Raw genomic sequence first — 20,984 nt, forward strand, 5'->3', positions numbered from 1 at the left:
ACCTAAGCTTGTCCTTTGGCCTCCTCAAATAAACACACACGTACCCACACACACTGCACCTGAACATGTGAACATGCATGTTTGTATATACCGGGCAGTCATTCCTGGGTCTCTTGCACCAGCTCCCAAGAGGCAGCATTCCTTGCCCTGAATCCAGAAGCACAGGGACTTTTATGGTGGCCAGAGGTAGAGGAGAAGGAGGCACGGTGTCACCCTAGTGTTATGGCAGGTGTCATCACACTGAGCAGAACACATGGCAGAGAAATACTTGAATTTCAAATAAATGTATTTATTTCCATTTTTGTTGCAAAAACTAATTTGTTCTTAACTCCACAAATACATATTTATGAAGAATACTTGAAAGAAAAAATTAGAGTGGGTATCACTAGGTCATTTGATTAAGATAACTTCTGGTGTGTGTGTGTGTGTGTGTGTGTGTGTGTGTGTGTGTGTGTGTGTGCACTGAAAACACTGACATCCTCACCCAGCCATTCTCAAGCTTCCACTGAAACAAACTTTTTGGTGACTGACGAAGGCGGGCACTGTGGGGTGGGGTGGGAGAGAGGCAGAGGGCTCTCCAGTTTGTCTGTACTTGGCTGCCTCTTCGTCTCTCCATTTCAAAGTCAGCCTCTGCTACTCCACGATGTGTATGCTAAACAGACTTTGACCCAGACTTTGGATTTCAGAACTGGCAGCCATTGGGATTGGGAATTAAAATATGATAGTTTTACTCCTCAAAAATTTGAAAAAAAAAAAAAAACCCAAAACCCCAAACATGCCCCCCTCCTGAAAAAAAAATAACCCAACATCTAAGCACACTTGAATATATAAAAATTTCCTTCTTGGTTGGAAATGATATACTGAAAACTTCAGAAGCAATGGGTAAAATTCACAAGCCAAAAAAAAAAAAAAAAAAAAAAAAAAGACTAAGTCTAGTAGGTTCCAAGGGATAGAAGTCCCAGCAACAGACTGCTGACCTGCTGACCTATTGACTCCAGGACTGTTGCTTTTGTTTGTTTGGGTCATTTAGAAAGTAAAAAAAACAAAAAAAAAAAAACAAAAAACAAAAAACAAACAAACAAAAAAAAGTAAAGTAAATGTATCTTTCACGTGCGAAGATAGTGTTAAGTTTAATGGTTCATCCAGCGTCGGAAGTCTTCCCAGATCCAGGCAGTGGCTAGCAGGGCCACCTGGGATCAGACTGCATTCCTCTGAAGGAGCTGGTCCAGTAATTGCTGGAGGGGCCAGGGAAACAAAGATGTCAAGTTCCCATCTCTCTGTGCACCACCCACATCACACCTGCACCCCAGGCAGCTACCTTTTTGAAGACTTCTGCTCGGAGTCTGTTACTCTGTAAGATCACTCTTTTCTTTTGCTCTTCTTTTTTCTTTTTAACTTCCGGCAAGTTATTATAGATTCTGAAACAGACAGAAGACATGATGAGGAACAAGACGGCAGGTGCTGGGCTGGGGGTGGGGGGCAGCCTGGCTCGTCAGCAGGAAGGAACCCACAGGTAGGGTCTTCACATGGTGAGGTGCCGTCTGAAGAACTCCCCTCCCTTCAGAGCACAGAGACACCACGGAAGAGTGTGAGAGCCAGAGGGGATGGAGGACACCAGGAGGACAAGGCCCTCTGAATGAACCGAGCAAAGCTCATAGGAACTCACAGAAACTGAAGCAGCAAGCAGCTTGCAGAAGCCTGCACCAGGTCCTCTGAATATATGTTATAGCTGTCAGTTCAGTATTTTTATGGGATTCCTGACTGTATGAGTGAGTGAGTTTCTGATTCTAGCACCTTCTCTTAGGGCCCTTTTACTTCTATTGGTTTGCCTTGTCCAACACTTCAATGTGATGGCTTTGTTTTTTCTTATCATACTTTGGTTTGTTAAAAAAAGAATAAAAGATCAAAAAAATAAAAAGATACAAAAACATTTATTATATTAAATATAATCAAATATAATTTAATTATAAATATAAATAATTATAAATATATTAAATATTTATTATATATATTAAATCCATAGTGGGCCCTAAAAAAAAAAAAGGACTATGAGGTCCCAGGACATAGACACTCTGGGGACAGTGTCTCAATGATACTTCCTGGGCAGTGTAGCTGCAGAGGCCAGGTATTTATGTGGAAGTCACTTCTCATGCTGTATTTGCAGTGATAATGATTCACTTGTAAAAGGAGGGATATTTAACGTACTGGTTTGCTATTCTGAGTGTCAACATTCCCTGCATATCCCCACTTTGTGGCCATCTAATTTTTGACTTACTGTGATTGGACGAGGAACAACAGATACATGACAGTAGCAAGAATCATATACTGGGGAAAAAAAAACATTAAAAAAAAGTTTGTTTCCTCTTAGCCTGTGGTGTGTCTGATTAAGCTGATTCTAAACACATTCCAGACTCAAATATTTTGTCCTTGTCCCCATGTAAATCATCAACATCTGAGTTACCAGCAGGGCCTCAGGGGCCCTTGTCTGGAAGATTGCTCCCTCCCCAACACAAACTGTTCAGCTCCTTACTGATGCCACCTGATGTTTCTCCAATGGACTCACTGCAACCTGAGCTTGTAGATTACCATGCTATACAAGGCCCCCAACTCAAACATCTCTTTCTCATTTTCTCCTGTGTATGAAAGTCAGATGAAACAGAGCTAAGCTGTTCTGAACTTAGAAGCATGAGTGCAAAGTATAAAAGGACGATGACAGTATCGGCAGGTGACATCTGGCTACTCAGCATCAGGCTAGTCACCAGACATGACTAAACACCTGCAGCCCTCACAATAGCTGGAAGAGGTCCGTAAGGTCCCACTGTCATAAAACAAGGAAGGTGAGTCCCTCCGAGACCAAGAGGTTTGGGTACAGCCCTCAGCTGGCTAATGGTGGGCTGGCATTGGGATCTCAAGCTGAATGCTTCTTACTCACTGTAAATCATGTGCCCCAACTATGTAGCACAGGGCTACTCACAAAGTCCTGCAGGGGCCCGTGCTTTGATGGTACCTGTCACGTCATGAGTATTAGTGAGGGTTGAGTAAACATGTGAATAAAGGAATATACCTTTGCTGCATTTGGGAGGGATTGGAACTAGGAGCAGGAGAAAAGATCACAGGGAGCTGATCCCAAAGCCCTCAAGAGGGCAGTTCCTCAATCCAGAGACCGCCTCTCCTTGAGCCGCCCATCCAACTCAACTGGGAAGTGGAAACAAAGCTTCTGTGTCCCACCTCTGGCCCTGCACTATTTCCTCAAGTGAGATCCTATGATTTTTAATAGCATGCCCACACAAAATACACTGCGCAGACAGCCAAAACCCCGGGGGGATTGAAGTCTGTATCTTGGGAAAGCTCACAGATGATACCAGGAAATGGTAAGCTATAGAAGGAAAGGCAAACACAGTACAACACCATGTATGGTTAAAGAACACGTGTCTGCTTAAAGGTACAAATGGGAGGCTTTGAAGGGAAAGAGAAAGGAGACAGACTGTGGGCATCCTAGCAGATAGAGAGGCCTGGGTCTGAGCAGAGAGGCCTGGGACTGAGCAGAGAGGCCTGGGACTGAGCAGAGGCCTGGGACTGAGCAGAGAGGCCTGGGACTGAGCAGAGAGGCCTGGGACTGAGCAGAGAGGCCTGGAACTGAGCAGAGAGGCCTGGGACTGAGCATAGGGCAGCTGGCTAAACGGTTTTGAGGGAACTTCAGCTTTACTCTCCTGCTTGAGTTAAATGAAAATATAACCGACATAATACATGACAAGGAACAGGAAGAAAAAGCAGTTTCAAGTGACTGTGGGGAGCCGGGGTCAGAGCCCAGCCTGGCACATTCCACCTAGCAAAGAGATCTAATTGCTTGGTCCTTCTAGAACCAGTCAAGCGCCACTGAAGGCTTTAGGTACAACATCATCTAGCTTACTGGTCCTTCTCAAATGTCAGTTTCTTCCTCAGAGACATGTCAGGACAGAACTCTGTCTACCAATGCTGCTTGGAAGTCCATTATTTAAATTGCTTGGTAGGCAAGGGTTTGTAATAGCAGTTTTAGGTTTGGGGACCAATAAGGAAAGTTTTTTCTTTTTCTTTTTTCTTTTGTTCTCTTTTTTCACTAAATTGAAGAGAATGCTTTTGTTGCAAGGTATACAACTTTTCATTTATGAAACAGCAAGTCTTCAAATGGAGGGATCCTTTGTAAGCCCCAGTTAGAATGCTGGGAGTCATATCATTAATATATGCCCCTAATTCTTATTTTCTTACTTTCAAAGAGGTTCCCTGTAGGTAACCAAAGTTACTTAATTATCATGGAAACAACATAATCACGATAAAAGCAGAAATTTAGGGTCTGGAGTGGGGGCAAAATTATTCTTCCTATTTTGGTGGTGTCTCTGAGTGCACTATCAATTTGATTTAATTACTATAATCTCTCCTAGGGCTAGGCACTTTATTACAGCTTAATGACATTTTATGTGTGTGAACATGACCAACCCTGCTGAGCTTTTGTGTCCTGGTTAAGAGGCCAGGTCCCAAAAAGAATAGTAGCCTTTGTGTGCCCCAGGGTGGTAAGAGTTAGTGGGAGTCTTGGATAGTGACTAGCCAGGCAGAGCAAGGAGTACCTTGGTGGCTCCTGCCAAGACTGCCAGAGACAGACATGCCAGAAAAGCTGGTTTGTGGCCCCTCCGAGGCCCCTCTGGCTCCCATGCTCTGCTGGCTTCCAGTTTGGAAGCTTTTCCTCAGGACCGTCTCAGTCAAGGCCCTCCAGAGAAGCGGGTTCTCTCCTCCTCATAAAATTACTTTCAAAGGTGCAGCCGCACATGGCTCCTGCCCAGAGCTACAAGGTAAATGCGTCGAAAGAGTTCCAGTTCAGAATCTGCTGATCACTCAGGGACCAATTATGGGCCCACTGCCGAATCCAAGACCCACCACTTTCCTGAGGTTGATCCAAGAGCAGCATAAACATTCCGACGTACAGCTCAGCAACTTTGCTCACCTCAGCCAGGTTTTCAGATCGGCAGCCAAGACCTCAGCCCTTAAATGTGGGTCTGGAAGCCGTGGCCCAAGGGACAGCGTCTGTGCCCTTCAAGCCTCCCTCCCCAGCTCTTTCCATCCCTCCCACAACAGCCAAGTACCTTTTAGATCTCATATGCATCTCCTTCTCTGAAATGCATCTTTCTTTGGGTTTGAACAAGTTATCTGGAAGAAAAAGAAAGGGGATTAATTCCAGGAGATACAGAATAGTACAATGTATGGAGTCACCCTGAGGTAGGTCCAGAATATTCTCCTGAGTGCTCCCTCCTCCAAGCCATAGCCTGTGACAAACGCTGTAGGTTTCCAACTGACCAGACAACAGCTGGTCTCAGCATGTGTTAAACAGGGCAGAAGCAAAATGTCAGCATGTTTGCGTTGTCAACTTGACACGCTTGAATCACTGAGGAAGAGAGTCTTCATGAGGAAGGCTCTAGATCAGGCTGGTCTGTGGACATATCTGTGAGAGGCTGTCTTGATTGTTAATTGAAGTAGGAAGGCCCACACTGAAGGTGGCTGGTACCATTTCATGGCTGGGCCCTGCACATGTTAAGAGCACTGGCTGTTCTTGCAGAGGACTCATATTCAGCTCCCGGAACTCCAGGGTGGCTCACAACAGTTTATAACTCCAGTTTCAAGGGATCTGACACTTTCTTCTGGCCTCCATGGTCACTAGGCATGCATGCAATGTACATATGCAGATAAACACTCATATTTATAAAATAAAAATAAATCTTTAAAAAACAGAAAAAGCTAGCTAAGAGCCACATTCACAAGCAGGCAAGGATCCCTGAACTTATTCTCTGTCTGCTCTTGACTTGACCTTCTCCCCAACAATGGACTGAAACTTGGAATTATAAGCCTAATAACCCCTTTCCTCCCTTACTTGGCTTTTTGACAGGATTTTTTTTTAAGATTTATTTATTTATTTATTTATTTATTTATTTATTTATTTATTTATTTATTTATTATGTATACAGAAGTGGGTGCCAGATCTCACTACAGATGGTTGTGAGCCACCATGTGGAAGCTGGGAATTGAACTCAGGACCTCTGGAAGAGTAGTCAGTGCTCCTAACCTCTGAGCCATCTCTCCAGCCCATTGACAGGATTTTTTTTTGTCATAGCACCTGAACTATTACACAGACAGCTACCCCACCAAACACTTTAAAGAAATATTTATTTATTTATTTGTTTGTTTGTTTGTTTATAGCAAAAAACCATGTCATGTCTTGGTGGGGAAGTGAACAGTGCCAGGCTGTCTGTTCAAAGGAAAATCCCTGCACTAGGTTTCTGAGGTTTCTAAGGACAGGCAAACCTCCCAATCATCCCCATTCTGAGAGCAGAAGGTCTGGCTCCTGCCTGCAGTCCTACATCAAGGAGACTTGGAAACTGCCTCTACAATAAGCAGGCCCCTCCTTTTTTTTTTATTAAGAGATTTTTCTATTCATTCTACATATCAACCACAGATTCCCCTGTCCTCCCTCTTCCCACCTCCCAACCTTCCCCCCCCAACCCATCCCCTATTCCCACCTCCTCCAAGGCAAGGTCTCCCATGGGGAGTCAGCAGAGTCAGTTTAGGCAGGTCCACGGCCCTCCTCCCTAAGCAGGCCCTCTTAATCTCACTGTAAGGCCTGGAAAAGTCATGGGACAAGATCAAAATCACATATACTAGTGTCCTTGGACTAAAAAGGTACACTGGAGTAGACAAAGATCATGAGATTGAATCTTTTTTAATTTAAGTGCATGTAATGGTTAGCTTCAATTGTCAACTTGACAAAACTTAATATCACCTGGAAAATAGATCCTCAGTGAGGGACTGTTTACATTGGGCTGCCCTTTGGGCTTATCAGTGGTAGGCTGTGTTAACTATGTTAACTGATGTGGTAACACCCAGCCCACTGTGGGTGACACCATTCCCTAAGCAGGGGGTTCTGAATTGTAGGGGAGTAGAGAAATGGAGCTGAGCATAGACAAGCAAGCAAATAGACATGCATGCGTTCATTTCTCTGTGCTCTTGGCTGTGACTATGAAATGAGCCACTGTCTGAAGTTCCTGTTTTGATTTTTCCCATAGTGATGAACTGTAAGGTGAAATAAACCACCTTTTCCCTTAGGTTGCTTTTTGTCAGGGTATTGTATCACAGCAATAGAAATGCAAGTAAAACAATGCGCATATATATACATATATAATAATACACACATACATACATGTATAATCTCTTTCAAATGGGATATTTAAAAAATAGTTTATACTGTTTACTATACCTGAAAAGGCCCTTTTGCAGTGACTTTGGAATGCCCACGGGACTCTCAGCCTTAGTTTAGCCAAGGATCTAGTCCGATTAGTTCTCCTAGGGTGCTTGCCACAAGGGAGAATCTCTGAGCAGCTGTCATCCTTTCTGGAAAGTCTAGACAAGCAGCTGACTGCCTTCACTCAGCATAAGCATACAGGTTTCCTCAAAGGTACAGGGAGACAGTACTACTAAAGAATGTCCTCCCCTCTGGACAATAAAACAGTCACCAGGGCATAGTGTGGAAAATGCCTCTGTGGACAAGCTTACACCCTGTCCCACCAGCCACTAAAGAAAAGAATATGGCATTCTTATGAACTTCAAAGACAAGAGTCCAGGGGGAAACAGAAGAGAGAGAGACACCAGCATTTCCAGTTAAGGGGGAAAAGTCCCCACTGTTGAGAAAGGTGGAGGCTGAGAGAGGAGAGAAGACATCCCCACAGGATGCGATGAGCCACAGCTTCTCCTGGAGCCCCACCCGAGCCTCCACCCCAGGCGGGGCTCCTGGAATTTCCCAGAATGAATGGAGTACCAGTTAAGTCTGTCTGGATCTTGGGCAAGCAAATGTGTGCATATTTGGAGACTTGCCTCAGAGAGGGAGAGGAAGCCTTAACACAAAGTCTCAGCCCCAGTTTTGGATTAGCATTCTTTAGGAGCTACTGGAGGCCAGGGTGGAGCCAGTATAGACAGATGCACTGTATCCTGGGGGCGGGGGGGGGGGGGGGGGGGAATGCAACTTTTCATAATCCCCAATCGACTGTATGTGGTCTATTCTGGAAATCAGGTGTTCATTTTCTCCCCGGTCTGTTTCTTCAGAGCACCTGACACCACAATTAAACATTGGTTCTATTTCCAGAGGAAACCTGAGCTACCCAACACTTCCGTAGCTTGCTTTCTGGACTGAAGCTTGCTGTGTGAGAGCAGGAGGTCAAATCCTGGACCCGGCAGCTCTTGATGGGTACAAAACAAGCAGGTCTGTATCCAAGAAGGCTCAAGGCCACTCTGGGGGAGGTGGTTGCTATGGATTTTGAATTTGCTTAATATCACCAAGCACTTCTGATAAGTGGGATAAATGATGGGGACCTCCCGGCCAAGAGAAAAGGGAGAGGCAGAAGGCAGAGGGTACGCCACCCAAGAGGGTGTGAATAAGATGCAGATGTGTTCTGAGTGGCTCCATCGTCACTGGAGTAGAAGACTCCACCTGCCTGGAACAGCGTTTCAGTTTCGCTACTGTTGCTGTCATAAAATGTCCTGACAAAACAAAACAAAACAAAACCCTAGAGGAGAAGGGGTTTATTTGGCTTACAATTCGAGGTTATAGTCCATCATTTCAGGGAAGTCAAGGCAAGAACCTGAGGCAGCTAGTCATATCCACAGAGAAAGAATAAAGGCATGATCGCTTACTGTTCCCCTGGATTTCTCTACTCTTACAGACTCCAGGGCTCTAAACCCAGGGATGGTATCACCCACTTTCAGGCTGGGTTTTTTCACATCAATTAAGATGATTAAGACAATCCTACATGCACACACCATGAACTCTTCCCCCACCACACTCACACACCACACACATCACACACACACCACATACCTCACATACATACACACACACCACATCCATATACACACCACACACACACCACACATACATAACACACACACACACACACACACACACACACACACACACACACACACACCCAACCTAGTCTAGATCAATCTCTCACTGAGACTCTCTTCACTGGTGATTCTTGGTTGTAGTAAGTTGACCAACTACCTCAAATGGCCTTTGACAGTTTGTGAGGGGAAGTGGCCAGGAAGAGGTAGGGACATTGGGCATCTGAGTGGTCACAATGATTCTGCCTGCACTTATAGAAGCTTCCTTCCATGATTTCACTCTTCCTTACAATCCTGGGACATGTTTGTGATATTCTGTATTTTAGGGCTGGTATCCATTAGTTTCCAAAGAGTAAATTTTACCTGCCAGGTTCACTGTAAATGAGTGAGAGGCAGGACTGAGTTTCAGCCCCCATTAGCCTGGTGCTATACACTTACACTTTTGACTGCCATACACTGCCACCAACTTGTGGCTACGGACTCTGCTTTCTGGGAACTACAAACAAGAGTTCTTCCATTTCTCATGAGATCAATCCCAAAATCATTTTCCCACACACTCTTCCTTTTATAGCTTTTTACGGATACAGACAGTATGACTCATGGGGGAGTCATTTCATGGGGTATCTTAGGGTACATGTCCCCCATGGACTCATGAGTTTGAACATTTGGTAGCATTTTTGGAGGCAGGGCCTTGCTGGAGGAAATGGGATGCTAGGGGAGTAGCCTTGAAGTTTCTATAGCCTGGCTGCACTTCCTGTTGGGTCTCTACCTCCTGACCCACCCAGATGAAAGCAAACCACCTCACATTCTTACCTTACCACAGCTGTTAGCTGCTTCTGCTGACATGCCTTCCCCAACCATGATGGCCTACACCCTCCAACTGAGGCCCCAAGAAACCCCTCCTCCCTTCTGTTGGTTCGCCAGCTGTTTAGTCCCATGGTGAGAAGCCCATCCTGTACACATGTGCTTTGCCCAAAGACATGGTAAAATCCCAGCTGCTCATTCCTGCTTTCAGAGATTCTGCTCTTACAAAACGAAGGCACTGGTGAGACTCATTTTCAGCCTCCTTCTGGATCATTTATGGATTTTCTTAGAGTCTCATATATTCTGACTGGTTTGGAGGAAAGAGATCACAATTATATTTACTCTCTTTTCACTCAAATAGAGGGGACTTTTCTTCAATAGGCAAGCTACATTTTGGAAAACACACATAGCACACATACCAAATACACATACACACACACATACCACACACACACACACACACACACACACACACACACACACACACACACACACACCACTGCTACCACCAGGCCCTCTTTCTGACTTCATTTGGCCAGGCTTCCCTAAGCTCCCATCTGTTTCAAAGTCTATAGGCAACTAGGTATCACCCCTCTTTTCTGAGGCTATTTTTTTTTGTAAAACTCAAGTCCCCAAATCCTATTCATTTGGATAAACATGGGCAGATATTTATTATAATCTCTACACCAACTGTGTGTGAGAGCGCATATGGGGACAGTGTCATGTCACCAAGAAGCAGCCGGGACCACCGGGATGGCAACATAGCTGGTTGCCGGGAGTGGGGTGGGGGGGCTGAGACTTGCCATCCTGTAAACCCTTACAGTTCCCACAGGATGGTAAAGCTTCATCTCCCCCCTTCAGTCATTTATGTGATAATCAACCCTACAAGACCTGTTCTGACAATGAATTCCTAGGAGCCTTTCCTTGGTCATCTGGGCTCATGAAAGAATGTTTTAGACATTTACTTCTATTTTTTTTTTTTTTTTTGGTTTTTTGAGACAGGGTTTCTCTGTGTTCTCTGTGTAGTTTTGCGTCTTTCCTGGAACTCACTTGGTAGCCCAGGCTGGCCTTGAACGCTCTGCCTCCCGAGTGCTGGGATTAAAGGCGTGCGCCACCACCGCCCGGCAACATTTACTTCTAAGAAACAATCAAACCAAGTCCTGCCTATTGGAACACAGCAGAGCCAATAAGCTGCCCTGGGAAGTAGATGCCTGGCCTGCACCTCCTGAAGTCTTCTGTAAAAGCATTAAAGACTGGCCTTTCTGGGGAGAGTGGAAATGTGTTCTAGGACACCTCTCTTTGAATATATATTAAGACCACAGGGAAACTCATTGAGTGATCTCCAATAAGCAGCTGGCTGGAGCCGTCACGCCATGGTTTCTGAGCTTCAGTTCAGTTCTATCACACTCTTCATGCCTGTCTACCTCACCTCTGTGGAACCACTAACTCATCGGAAGTAGGCAATCGTGGGGTGATCTCTCTTGGTCTAAAGAGAACTTTAGGAATTAACCGCACCTATCTAAAGTCCCATCCGGCTCATGTGGAATCCTGTCCCTGATGACAGCTGGTGAACAACTTGATCTAGGAGCATGGGGCGTAAGTGGAAGCCCCAGAGAGCTGGAGTGACCGTGAAGATGAGGCTGGGCGCCCACTGTCATGCAAACACATGCAAGAGTTGCAAAAGGCAGCAGTGCCCTCTGTTCCTTCCGGACTAAAGGAAGAAAGGAAAAATCCCACGTGGGGCTCCAGACCACAAATGCTGTGAGACATAAAATGGGGTAGAGGTTGCAGTGGGTTGTGGAAAGCATTCTCTCTGCTGAGAGTCACCCTCAAGCTGAGAGCAGGGCCACCATCTCTGGAGTCACGTGAGAAGACCAGGTGGTAGGGAGTGAGGACTGAGTTGCAAAGTGTCCTGTGGGAAGGGTGAATGGAAGGGGGACACTGAAATTGTGGCAGCTAGGAACCTTGCTGCAGTGGGCAGTGACAGGGCTGTGAAGCCACACATCATGAACATCATCGATGAAAATCATTTTTGCAGTCAAATGGCTCTTGATGTGCTTTGTAGCCATTCTGCTTTAGTTCTGGGGCCCCTGTCATTCTCATCCTTGTCCTGACTCCATAGAGGCTCTCTCCTACAGGATTCTAGACTTGAATTACATCTGTCTACTGCCTCCTTTCCCCAAAGTGGCATATAAACCCCCAAAGGAGAGTCCTTTTTCTGTCCATTCCCAATGCCCAGGTCAGTACTCCCTCTCCTCCCTATCCATACTCCATTCCTCCAACCAGAAGACATAAGATGCCCCACACTGATACTTATTGCCTGGAACAGCAAGGGATCATGGGATCAAACAATCTTCATTAGTTCCCTATGAAATCCAGAGGGACTACCAAAGAAAGATAGCCTGTAGGCTAGTCTGCAATCTTCCTAGAGATCACAAAGGATATATGGGCCCAGAAGCTACAGTTATAGAAATTTCATTCATTAGTATTGGCAGCAACAGAGACTGCCAAACTAAACCAGATTCCTACCTTGAAACCAGAAGCCCCAAAGTGAACCCTAAAGGGCCGCTAGCCACTTCCAAAGAAAGGTATATGCCTGCTGCATCCTAGGAGCTCCCACGTGTCTAGGAAGTAGAAGGAACTCCACCTGGAAGATGGTCAGCTTCACTGGACTTTGAAATTTAATAACCCTTGATCCATGATGATCTAACTCAACAAGACAGGAAATCCTACACAAAGATAATATAAGTACCCGTAAATTAAATATTATGCTTTTATGATGTACACAGTGTGACTCTTTTGTCTTGCCTGAATCATAGCTAAGTAATGCCTGTGTCAAGTTGACAAAAAACTAAGACACCTACATTTGAGGATCCATGTTACTGTGACAGGAGGTAGTATGAAGGGGAAGAAGAAAGCCAAGCCCTTGAGAGAGACAGGAGCGCCAGACAGGGTGCCCAGCCAAATTTGCACTTATGATGAATAACAAAACCCTTAAAGTACAGAGAACATCTTAGATGCTGCATGAAACCTAGTTATGCAAGGAGTTATCTGTAAATGCCACTCTGACTTGGTGTGAGAGTTAATATTGGTGCTGGCTACAGATGCAATGTGACCAGCCACAGTCAGCTCTGCCGCCATGCGTTCCCCGCCATAATGGCTGCACCCTTAAACTGAGGAACCTGTGCTTCCTGAAGCTTCTTTTCTCAGGTATTTGAACGCGGGAGTGAGAAAAGTAACTGACATACCAGCATTAGACATTTCCATTTGCTGAATCTAGAAGCTGTACTTGTGTATTCACAGACCTCTCCATGTCACGAGAACACAGCATCAGGCCCCACTCCCAGGGCCCCCCATGTGAACGGGGGAAGCAGCCCATGCATGTCAGGTCTCTACCATCCAGTTCATCTTCTGGTCATGCTGTCAGCTCAAGTCCTGCTGTCTGGCAGGCTCCTCTCTTTTCTGTGCTGATTTTATACCCTAGCATCTTTGAAGCACTTTCCCAGGGTCTATGACAGGCTCTTCTTTTTCCAGAAGACTTCATGCTGGTCACTATCACAGATAGCTTGGGAGCCAGCATGGCCACAGTTCTGGGCAGGGACCATAGCGAGGCAACCTTCCAGCAAGGCAAAGACAGTCACAGATAGAAACAGGCCCTGGACTGTCTGCTACCCAGACAGTTCCCAGGGCTCCAGTCATCACTTATAGGCATTGCTGGATCAAAGCTCCGCAGGCAGACAGTGAGAGTACTTCCTCACAGTCTTAAATTCCCAAGGGAAAAAAAAATGGGAAAATCACAGCTCTAATTGGGGCTTCTTTAGTAAGTGTAATGGCTATAAACAAACAAACAAACAAACAAAATCCCAGCACAATATTTCCAAAGTAGCCTTTTAGAACAGTTCAAGGTTAATAAGATAAAGTGGATTTAAACACTTATCCTTAGTGCAGGACTTGTAAGGGTTTTTTTTTTGTTTGTTTGTTTTTTTGTTGTTTGTTTGTTTGTTCTTTGAGACAGGGTTTCTTTATGTAGTTTTGGTGCCTGTCCTGGATCTTGCTCTGTAGACCAGGCTGGCCTCAAACTCACAGAGATCCACCTGCCTCTGCCTCCCAAGTGCTGGGATTAAAGACATGGGCCACCACCCCGGCAGTAAGGGTCTTTAACAATCCTAGGAATTATGAACTTAGGAGAGAAAACACTATGAAAAGCACAAACATTTTTAAAAACGACTCTAAGAAACATAGGTCCTCTTCTGGAACTGTAGGTAGCATTGGACTAGAAGACACTGAGAAAAAAAGAAAAGCCTGCTACAGGAGAGCAACCATTAAGTTTAACTAATTTATATTTTCCAAAATTATCAGTGCTCATTGGGTAGGATTTCATTGTCTTCAATAAAAGAAAATCTGGCTAGGCCTGGTGACAGACACCTATAATCCCAGCACTGAAGAAGTTGGGGTAGGAGGACTGCCATGAGTTCAAGGCCAGCCTAAGCTACATACTAAGTACCAGGTCAGCCAGAGCTACATAGCAAAACCTGGCTTTGCTGCTGCTGATAGCAATAATACTAATACTAATAAATTATTATTATTATTAATTGTTATATAATAATAATTTTATTTTATACAATTTGGCATACTTCACATTTTCTGGAAAATATGCAGGTTCTGATCCTTGATTCCTCCAAAAGTGCCTGTGTTACAAACCCTGAATCTATGGCACTGTACAGAATCATGAATAATATTGTTGCCATCCCTCCTGAAAGCCAGACCAAGTGCCAAAAGAGGCTCCTTGTCTATGACTTCCTCAGTAGGAGAAAGACAGATCAGGAAGACCCCAACAGCCCTTGCTGTTATTATGAACACTAGTAATCTCAGGTATGACCAACCTCAACTAACAGCTATACACACTTAATTCACTGTGCTATCACTGGATCCAGAAGTGGCAAGCCACCAATTAATTAGTTCATCTACACCCATCCACAGAACTGACTACCCTTAACCCTGAAGAACCAGCCTATAAAGCTTGGAGGAAGTTAGTGCTCCATTACATGTGCAGATGTCAATACAAGGCAAGAAACTTGAAAATCCAAGGAAACACACACTTCCAAAGACTACAACCATTGTACAGCAGCTGATACCAAAAAGACAGAGATCTATAAATTCCCGGAAAAAAAATTCAAAATCACTGACAGAAGCTCACCATATTATAAGAGTACACAAAGAAACAGTTCGATGAAATAAGGAAAACAACAAGTGAACAAAATTAAAAGTTTACCAGATTGAAATGGTTTTTTTTTGAAAAGAGGGAGAATTCTGTAATTCTGAATGAAGCTAAAGACTACAATAAATGAAATGAAAAAATGTAATAGGTTGTCAATAGTCAGACTGATCAAGCAGAAGAAAGAATCTGAACTCAAAAATGGATTATTTGAAAATATCTAGTCATAGAAAAAAATAAAAGAGAATAGAGAAAATCTCCATGCTTTAGAAGACATCATTAAGAAACCTAAAATAATGTATTACAAGATTCCAAGAAGAAAAGAGAAAGGGGCAGGGAGTTTGTTTAAAGAAACAAAGCTAAAAGTCTAGGTAAAGATATTAACATCTAAGTGCAGGGATCTCAAATGCTTCCAATCAGATCCTCTCAGAGAAGACTACACCAACACACTCGACAAAATATCCAAAAATCAAACACAGAGTCTTGGAAGTAGACAGAGAAAGAAGGATCAAATCCATCACTACAATACCATCAACACAGACGAAGACATCAAGGGAGGGAAAACACCAAGAAGCTATAAAAATAAAAAAGAAAGTAGAAACTGGCAGTAGGAAGTTTTTACTTTTCAACAATTATCTGGAGTGCACATGAATTAAATTCTCTACCAAATGTCAGAGTGGGTGCTGGAGAGATGGCTCAGTGGTTAAGAGCTCTGACTGTGCTTCCAGAGGACCAGGGTTCAATGTCTAGCACCCACATGGCAGCTCATAATGATCTATAATTCTAGTCCAAGGAGATCTGACTCCCTCTTCTGGCTTTTGCTGGCACCGCATGTATGTGATAACATGCATACATACAGGTAAAATACCCATATACATAAAATAAGGAGGGAAAAGTCACAGAGTGAATGCACAGATTAACAACAGTCAGGCTGGGCAGTGATGGCACACGCCTTTAATCCCAGCACTTGGGAGGCAGAGGCAGGGGCAGATCTTTGTGAGTTTGAGGCCAGTTTGGTCTACAGAGTGAGATCCAGGAAAGGCACAAAGCTACACAGAGAAATCCTGTCTTGAAAAACCAACCAACCAAACAAACAAACAAACAAAAACAGTCAGGTGTAGTTCACACGTCTGTGATCCCAGAACTTGGGTAGTAGAATCTGGAGCATTTCTAGTTCAATGTCAGCCTAGGTGATAGCAATAGCAAGCAAGACCTTCTCTCAAGAGAGTAGAAATAAAAATAGATGTAAATATAAATAACTAAAAACAAAACAAAACAGACTTGTGTGCTGTGTATGAGAACTTGCTCTAGCTTTAATGGTACATAAACTAGAAGGATATCAATAGGAAACATGCTCCATATCAAGGGGAACACAAAGGGACCAGGAGAGGCTATGTTTAGATCAGGACAAATAGACCAAGCCAAACACAGGGAGAGAGACAAGGTGGTTTATGCAATGATGTAGGTTAATGATGTGATATGGAGAAATACTGCTAAAGATCAGGAGGCTTTTCATGAAGAGTATAAAACACATATACTTGCACACTCATGCATGTGCACATACAAGCATGCATATGCACTCAACATAGGAATACCTAAAATGCACCAAGTAAGCAACAAGCCTGAAGGTAAATAAGAAAGTCATGCAATACTGGGGACTATATGAAATCCCACTTTCAATAATGGATTCTGTCAGGGGACAGAAAATCAATGCAGAAACATTCAACCATTCAACTTTAGCTACCCTTTAAATCAAATGGACCTAACAGACATACATAGAACATTCTACCCCTAAACATCAACATAGGCATTCTTCTCTAAGTGCATATAATACATGCTTTGGGACAGATCATATATTCAGCCATAGGCATGCCTAAGCAAGCCTAAGACTGAAATTCTGCAGCCATCGTAGTACAAAGCGAAAATCAGTTATAGGAAAGTTCACAAATACATGAAGATTAAACAAGATGCATTAGCACAACCAATGGCCCAAAGAAGAAAGCAAAGGAGAAATAAATATCACAGGACAGAAGTGGAGGGGCAGAACAATACACACAGGATTTGGCAGAAGCAACCCTGAGAGGGAGTTCATATGCCTACACGCATGAAGATTTCAAAAGATGTAACATTATACTCAAGGGATGAGATAAAGAAGAACAGACCAAGGCCAAAGTTAGGAGGAGGAGGAATTGACAACAACCGAAGCCAAAATGAGTGAAATACTGGAAAAACACAAAGGATTAAGATAGCAAAGAGTTGGGTTTAAGGGCTGATGCGATCGCTCAGCAGGTAAGGGTGCTTGCCAGAAATCCAGATGACCTGAGTTCCATGTAAAGAACCCATGTAAAGGTAGGAAAGAGAATGGACTCCAAAAAGTTGTCATCTTACTCCCACATGCAAGCAAAGGCTGGTGTACACACACAGACACACACACACACACACACACACACACACACACACACACAGAATATTAATTTTAAAAATATGAGTTGGTTTGAAAAAGTAAAGAAAATTGATAAGGCTTTAGATGAAGAAAGAAAACACTCTAAGGAATAAAATCAGAAATTAGGGGAGACATTGCAACTGATACCACAGAAGTACAAAGGACCATGCGAGACAGCTGTGTATAATTATATCTACAAATTGGATAATCTTGAAGGAGGGCATAAATTTCCAAGAAGATAAAATCTACCAAGAATAAGTCTAGAAGAAAGGGAAAATCAGGACAGGCTAATAGCACATGAAGACACTTAGGAAGAAACTTTAAAAAAGAAATCCTACCAAGGAGAAGCCTGAAGGCTTCATTGTTGACTTCTACGGAAGAGCTCAGTGAGATCCAATAGAGGCCTTCCAAGGCACTTGCAGACAAGTGAAGAGAGAATACTTTCAAATTAATTTTAAGTGGCTGTGTTACCTTAGTATCCAATCTAGACAAATATAATAGAGGTCAATTTCTGTGATGGACTTATTTGCAAAAATCTTTGATGAACAATGAGTAAGCTGAATTCATTTATCTCTCAGTGATTTAAAGGTTTGTTCACCTGTAAAGTATGATTTTTCCCTGGGGAGTGTGTGTGTGTGTGTGTGTGTGTGTGTGTTACACTACTAATAGAACCAAAAAGAAAAACCATTACTTGACAAATCTCAACATCCTGTAATAAAAAAAAAAAACCTCAACATATTAAGATAATAAGTAAAGAGAAAATATCCATCAGCTTAATGCAGGGCAGAAATGACAAATGAAGTGAGCGCTGCAAATGTGGTAGTTTTCCCACTAAGACTGGGAACAAGACGAGAATGCCCACCCTCACCACCTCTGTTTGTCTGTAGAATTAGACAACGGGCATCTGAAGTGAGATTACCTTTGTATGAAGAAGACACGATCTCGTTATGGAGGAATTCCTAAAGACAGCAGCTGAAACTTTCGGAGTAGGAACCAGATTCAGCACATACATAATCATTGTTTCCATATGCTATCAATGAAATAGATGGAAAAGCAATCAAGGAGCTTCCCATCCTAATAGCTTCACCAAAAATGAAAATAGGAATAAATTTAAGTAGGCTAGGAAAGGTTTGTACTATAAAATGCTGAAGAAAGATTGGAAAGGACATTAATAAGGGGAAATAGACCCCCTGCCAAGAATTTGAAGAATATTGTTGAAATACCCTTACTACTCAAAATGATCTACACATCCAATGCAATGCCTATGCAATTCCCAAAATGACATTCTTTTCACAAAAACAGGAAAAATACTAAAATTCATATGAATTCACAAAAAAGTCTGACTAGACAAAGGCATCTCAAGTAAAGGGACACACTAGAGACACCATGCTACCCGACTTTACTATCTACCATAAAGCAGTAGTAATGAAAACAGCATGACTCTGGCATAGAACGGACAGATAGACTGCAGAACAGAAGAGAGAATCCAGAAATGACTCCACATATTATGTTCAACTGATCTCTGACAACATCTTTGAAAATACACAGTAGGCAAAGGACAATCTCTTCAATCAGTGGTGTTGGGGTATGCAGAAGAATAAAACGACCCTTATCTTACAGCATCAATCTGAAATGGACTAAAGACTTAAATGTAGGACCTTGAAGAATAAAACCACTTTAAGAAAACATTTGGAAAAGCCTTCACGACACTGTTCCAGACAATGCATTTTTGAATTATGGCTCTCAGAGCACAAGAAACAAAAGCTGAGTTAGAGGATTCTAATTAAAACACTCTGTGCATCCAAGAGAAAAATCAACCACATGAAGAGATAACCTATAAGACAGGAGAAGATATTTATAAACCATACATCTGATAAAAAGTTAATTTCTAAAATACATGAGGAAAATACTCCAACAACATCAAGAAAAGAACTTGACTATTAAAGTGTGTAAAAGACCCCAATAGCCATTTCTTAAGTGGCCATTAGATGTATGGAAAAAATGCTCACAATATACAACTCCATGGAAATACAAACTGAGTATCTGAGATTCAGATATTACTGAATCTGTTAGGATAGTGGCAATGGAAAAAAAAACCCACAGGAACTATTGGAGAGGGATGAAGAAGAGGGACCAGTACACACTGCTGGTAGGAATTGACTCCTTAGAAATAAAAAAGAACTGTCTAAAGGTGGGGCACTCACACTGCAGGGGGACTATTGCCTTGCATTTCAAAGGAAACCAAAGCAATATGTTGAAAAGACATCAGCACTCATGTGTACATTGCTGCATTTTTATAACAATATATAATGATATAAATTACATATAGCATATATAACAATATATAATGATATAAATCACATATAATATATCTAACAATATATAATGGTGCTTATAACAACAATATATATTGAACAGAGGACTCTGATGAAAAGGAGACTGGGGTGGAAGGGGATAGAGCTTAGGTTTTATTTTTATTTTTTTATTTTCAGGGAGATTTAATGTCTCAGCTTTATTTATATTTATTTTTTGGTTTTTTTAAAAGAGAAATAGTCATTGTAAAATGACCTTTGTGGTAAATGAAAAAAAACAGGCTGGAGAAAGCCAAACATGGCAGGATTTCACAATGGCACTCACTAGCACAGACTAGCCCAGAGGTTGCAGGAGCTGGGAGGTAGTCTGGGAGAGGCTGGTCCAGGGGACAGAGTTTGGGTTATTTAAAAGAAAGAATGTTCTGAAGACCTGTTTTACATTGAGGTGAGCAGAGATAATCAGGAAGCATACGACCTAAAGATCACTGAGATGTCTTAATGGTCCCCAACACAAAAAAATAAGTGGGCTGGTGCTGGCTGGGTATGTTATAGCCATCTAATTAGTTTGCAGTACACTCCTTTATGAAGGGGCTGGGCACAGCACAAGCTTATATGATTTTTGTCAACAAAACTGGAGTAAAGCTAAAAGAAAATGTGCTCTTCAGTGACAAGTTTAAACCGAAGAATACAAGTCACACACCCTGCTCCGAGCCACGGAAGCCATTGCTAGTCAAAGAGTAACTTCATCCAAGAGTTTGCTGCAAGTCTAGGGAGCTCTGGCTTGTGTTGAGAACCGTAAGAAATGGAGACTTACAGAACATTGACAAACTTTATCAACGAGTTCCTCAGCGTTTCCACACAGTTTACTACTTCGCTGTCTTGTGGAGCACAAAGGGAGTCATTTGGAAAACAAAAGCCAGGCCATTGGGCAAATTGCTTATAAAGCCCTTTTCCCACCATCTGCAGACCAGAGCTCCTACTGTTTTGTGATTGGAAATGACCTCCTCCTGTAAATCTAACTCTAATCAATAGCTGAAAGTTGGTCTTTTCTTTCTACCCTTCTTAAAAAAGACACAAACTTCTTAAAAATACAAAGCATTGCAGTAGAGCACCCCATGTCAGTGTCTGAAGTCTGCCTATGAAGGACTCTGAGTCAGGAGTCTTCAAGTAGCTCATGCTTCCTGTGTTTTTTTTCTGTGAGCTGATAAAGGAAAATTTACTTTTCTCTGATAAGCACATTTTAAAATTCCTCTGAGGTTAATATTGGGGAGAGCTGACCACAAATATTTCTTTC

General features: G+C 42.8%; 1 protein-coding gene across 5 annotated transcripts in view; it reads right to left on the minus strand.

The window, feature by feature from the left end:
• Window positions 1-1,104: 1,104 nt before the first annotated feature.
• C1H10orf90 (chromosome 1 C10orf90 homolog) overlaps window positions 1,105-20,984 on the minus strand; it is a 234,928-nt gene continuing 215,048 nt past the window's right edge. For all 5 annotated transcript variants that reach the window (XM_076554347.1, XM_076554328.1, XM_015995841.3 and 2 more), the window contains 3 exons: window positions 5,115-5,178; window positions 1,319-1,418; window positions 1,105-1,235 (listed from right to left, as the gene is read on the minus strand). In XM_076554347.1, coding sequence (XP_076410462.1) covers window positions 1,197-1,235; window positions 1,319-1,418; window positions 5,115-5,178 — 203 coding nt within the window. In that variant the 3' untranslated portion in view covers window positions 1,105-1,196. The remainder of the gene's footprint in view (window positions 1,236-1,318; window positions 1,419-5,114; window positions 5,179-20,984) is intronic.

The sequence above is a fragment of the Peromyscus maniculatus genome, chromosome 1 (assembly GCF_049852395.1).
Source record: "Peromyscus maniculatus bairdii isolate BWxNUB_F1_BW_parent chromosome 1, HU_Pman_BW_mat_3.1, whole genome shotgun sequence".
Taxonomy (NCBI): domain Eukaryota; kingdom Metazoa; phylum Chordata; class Mammalia; order Rodentia; family Cricetidae; genus Peromyscus; species Peromyscus maniculatus.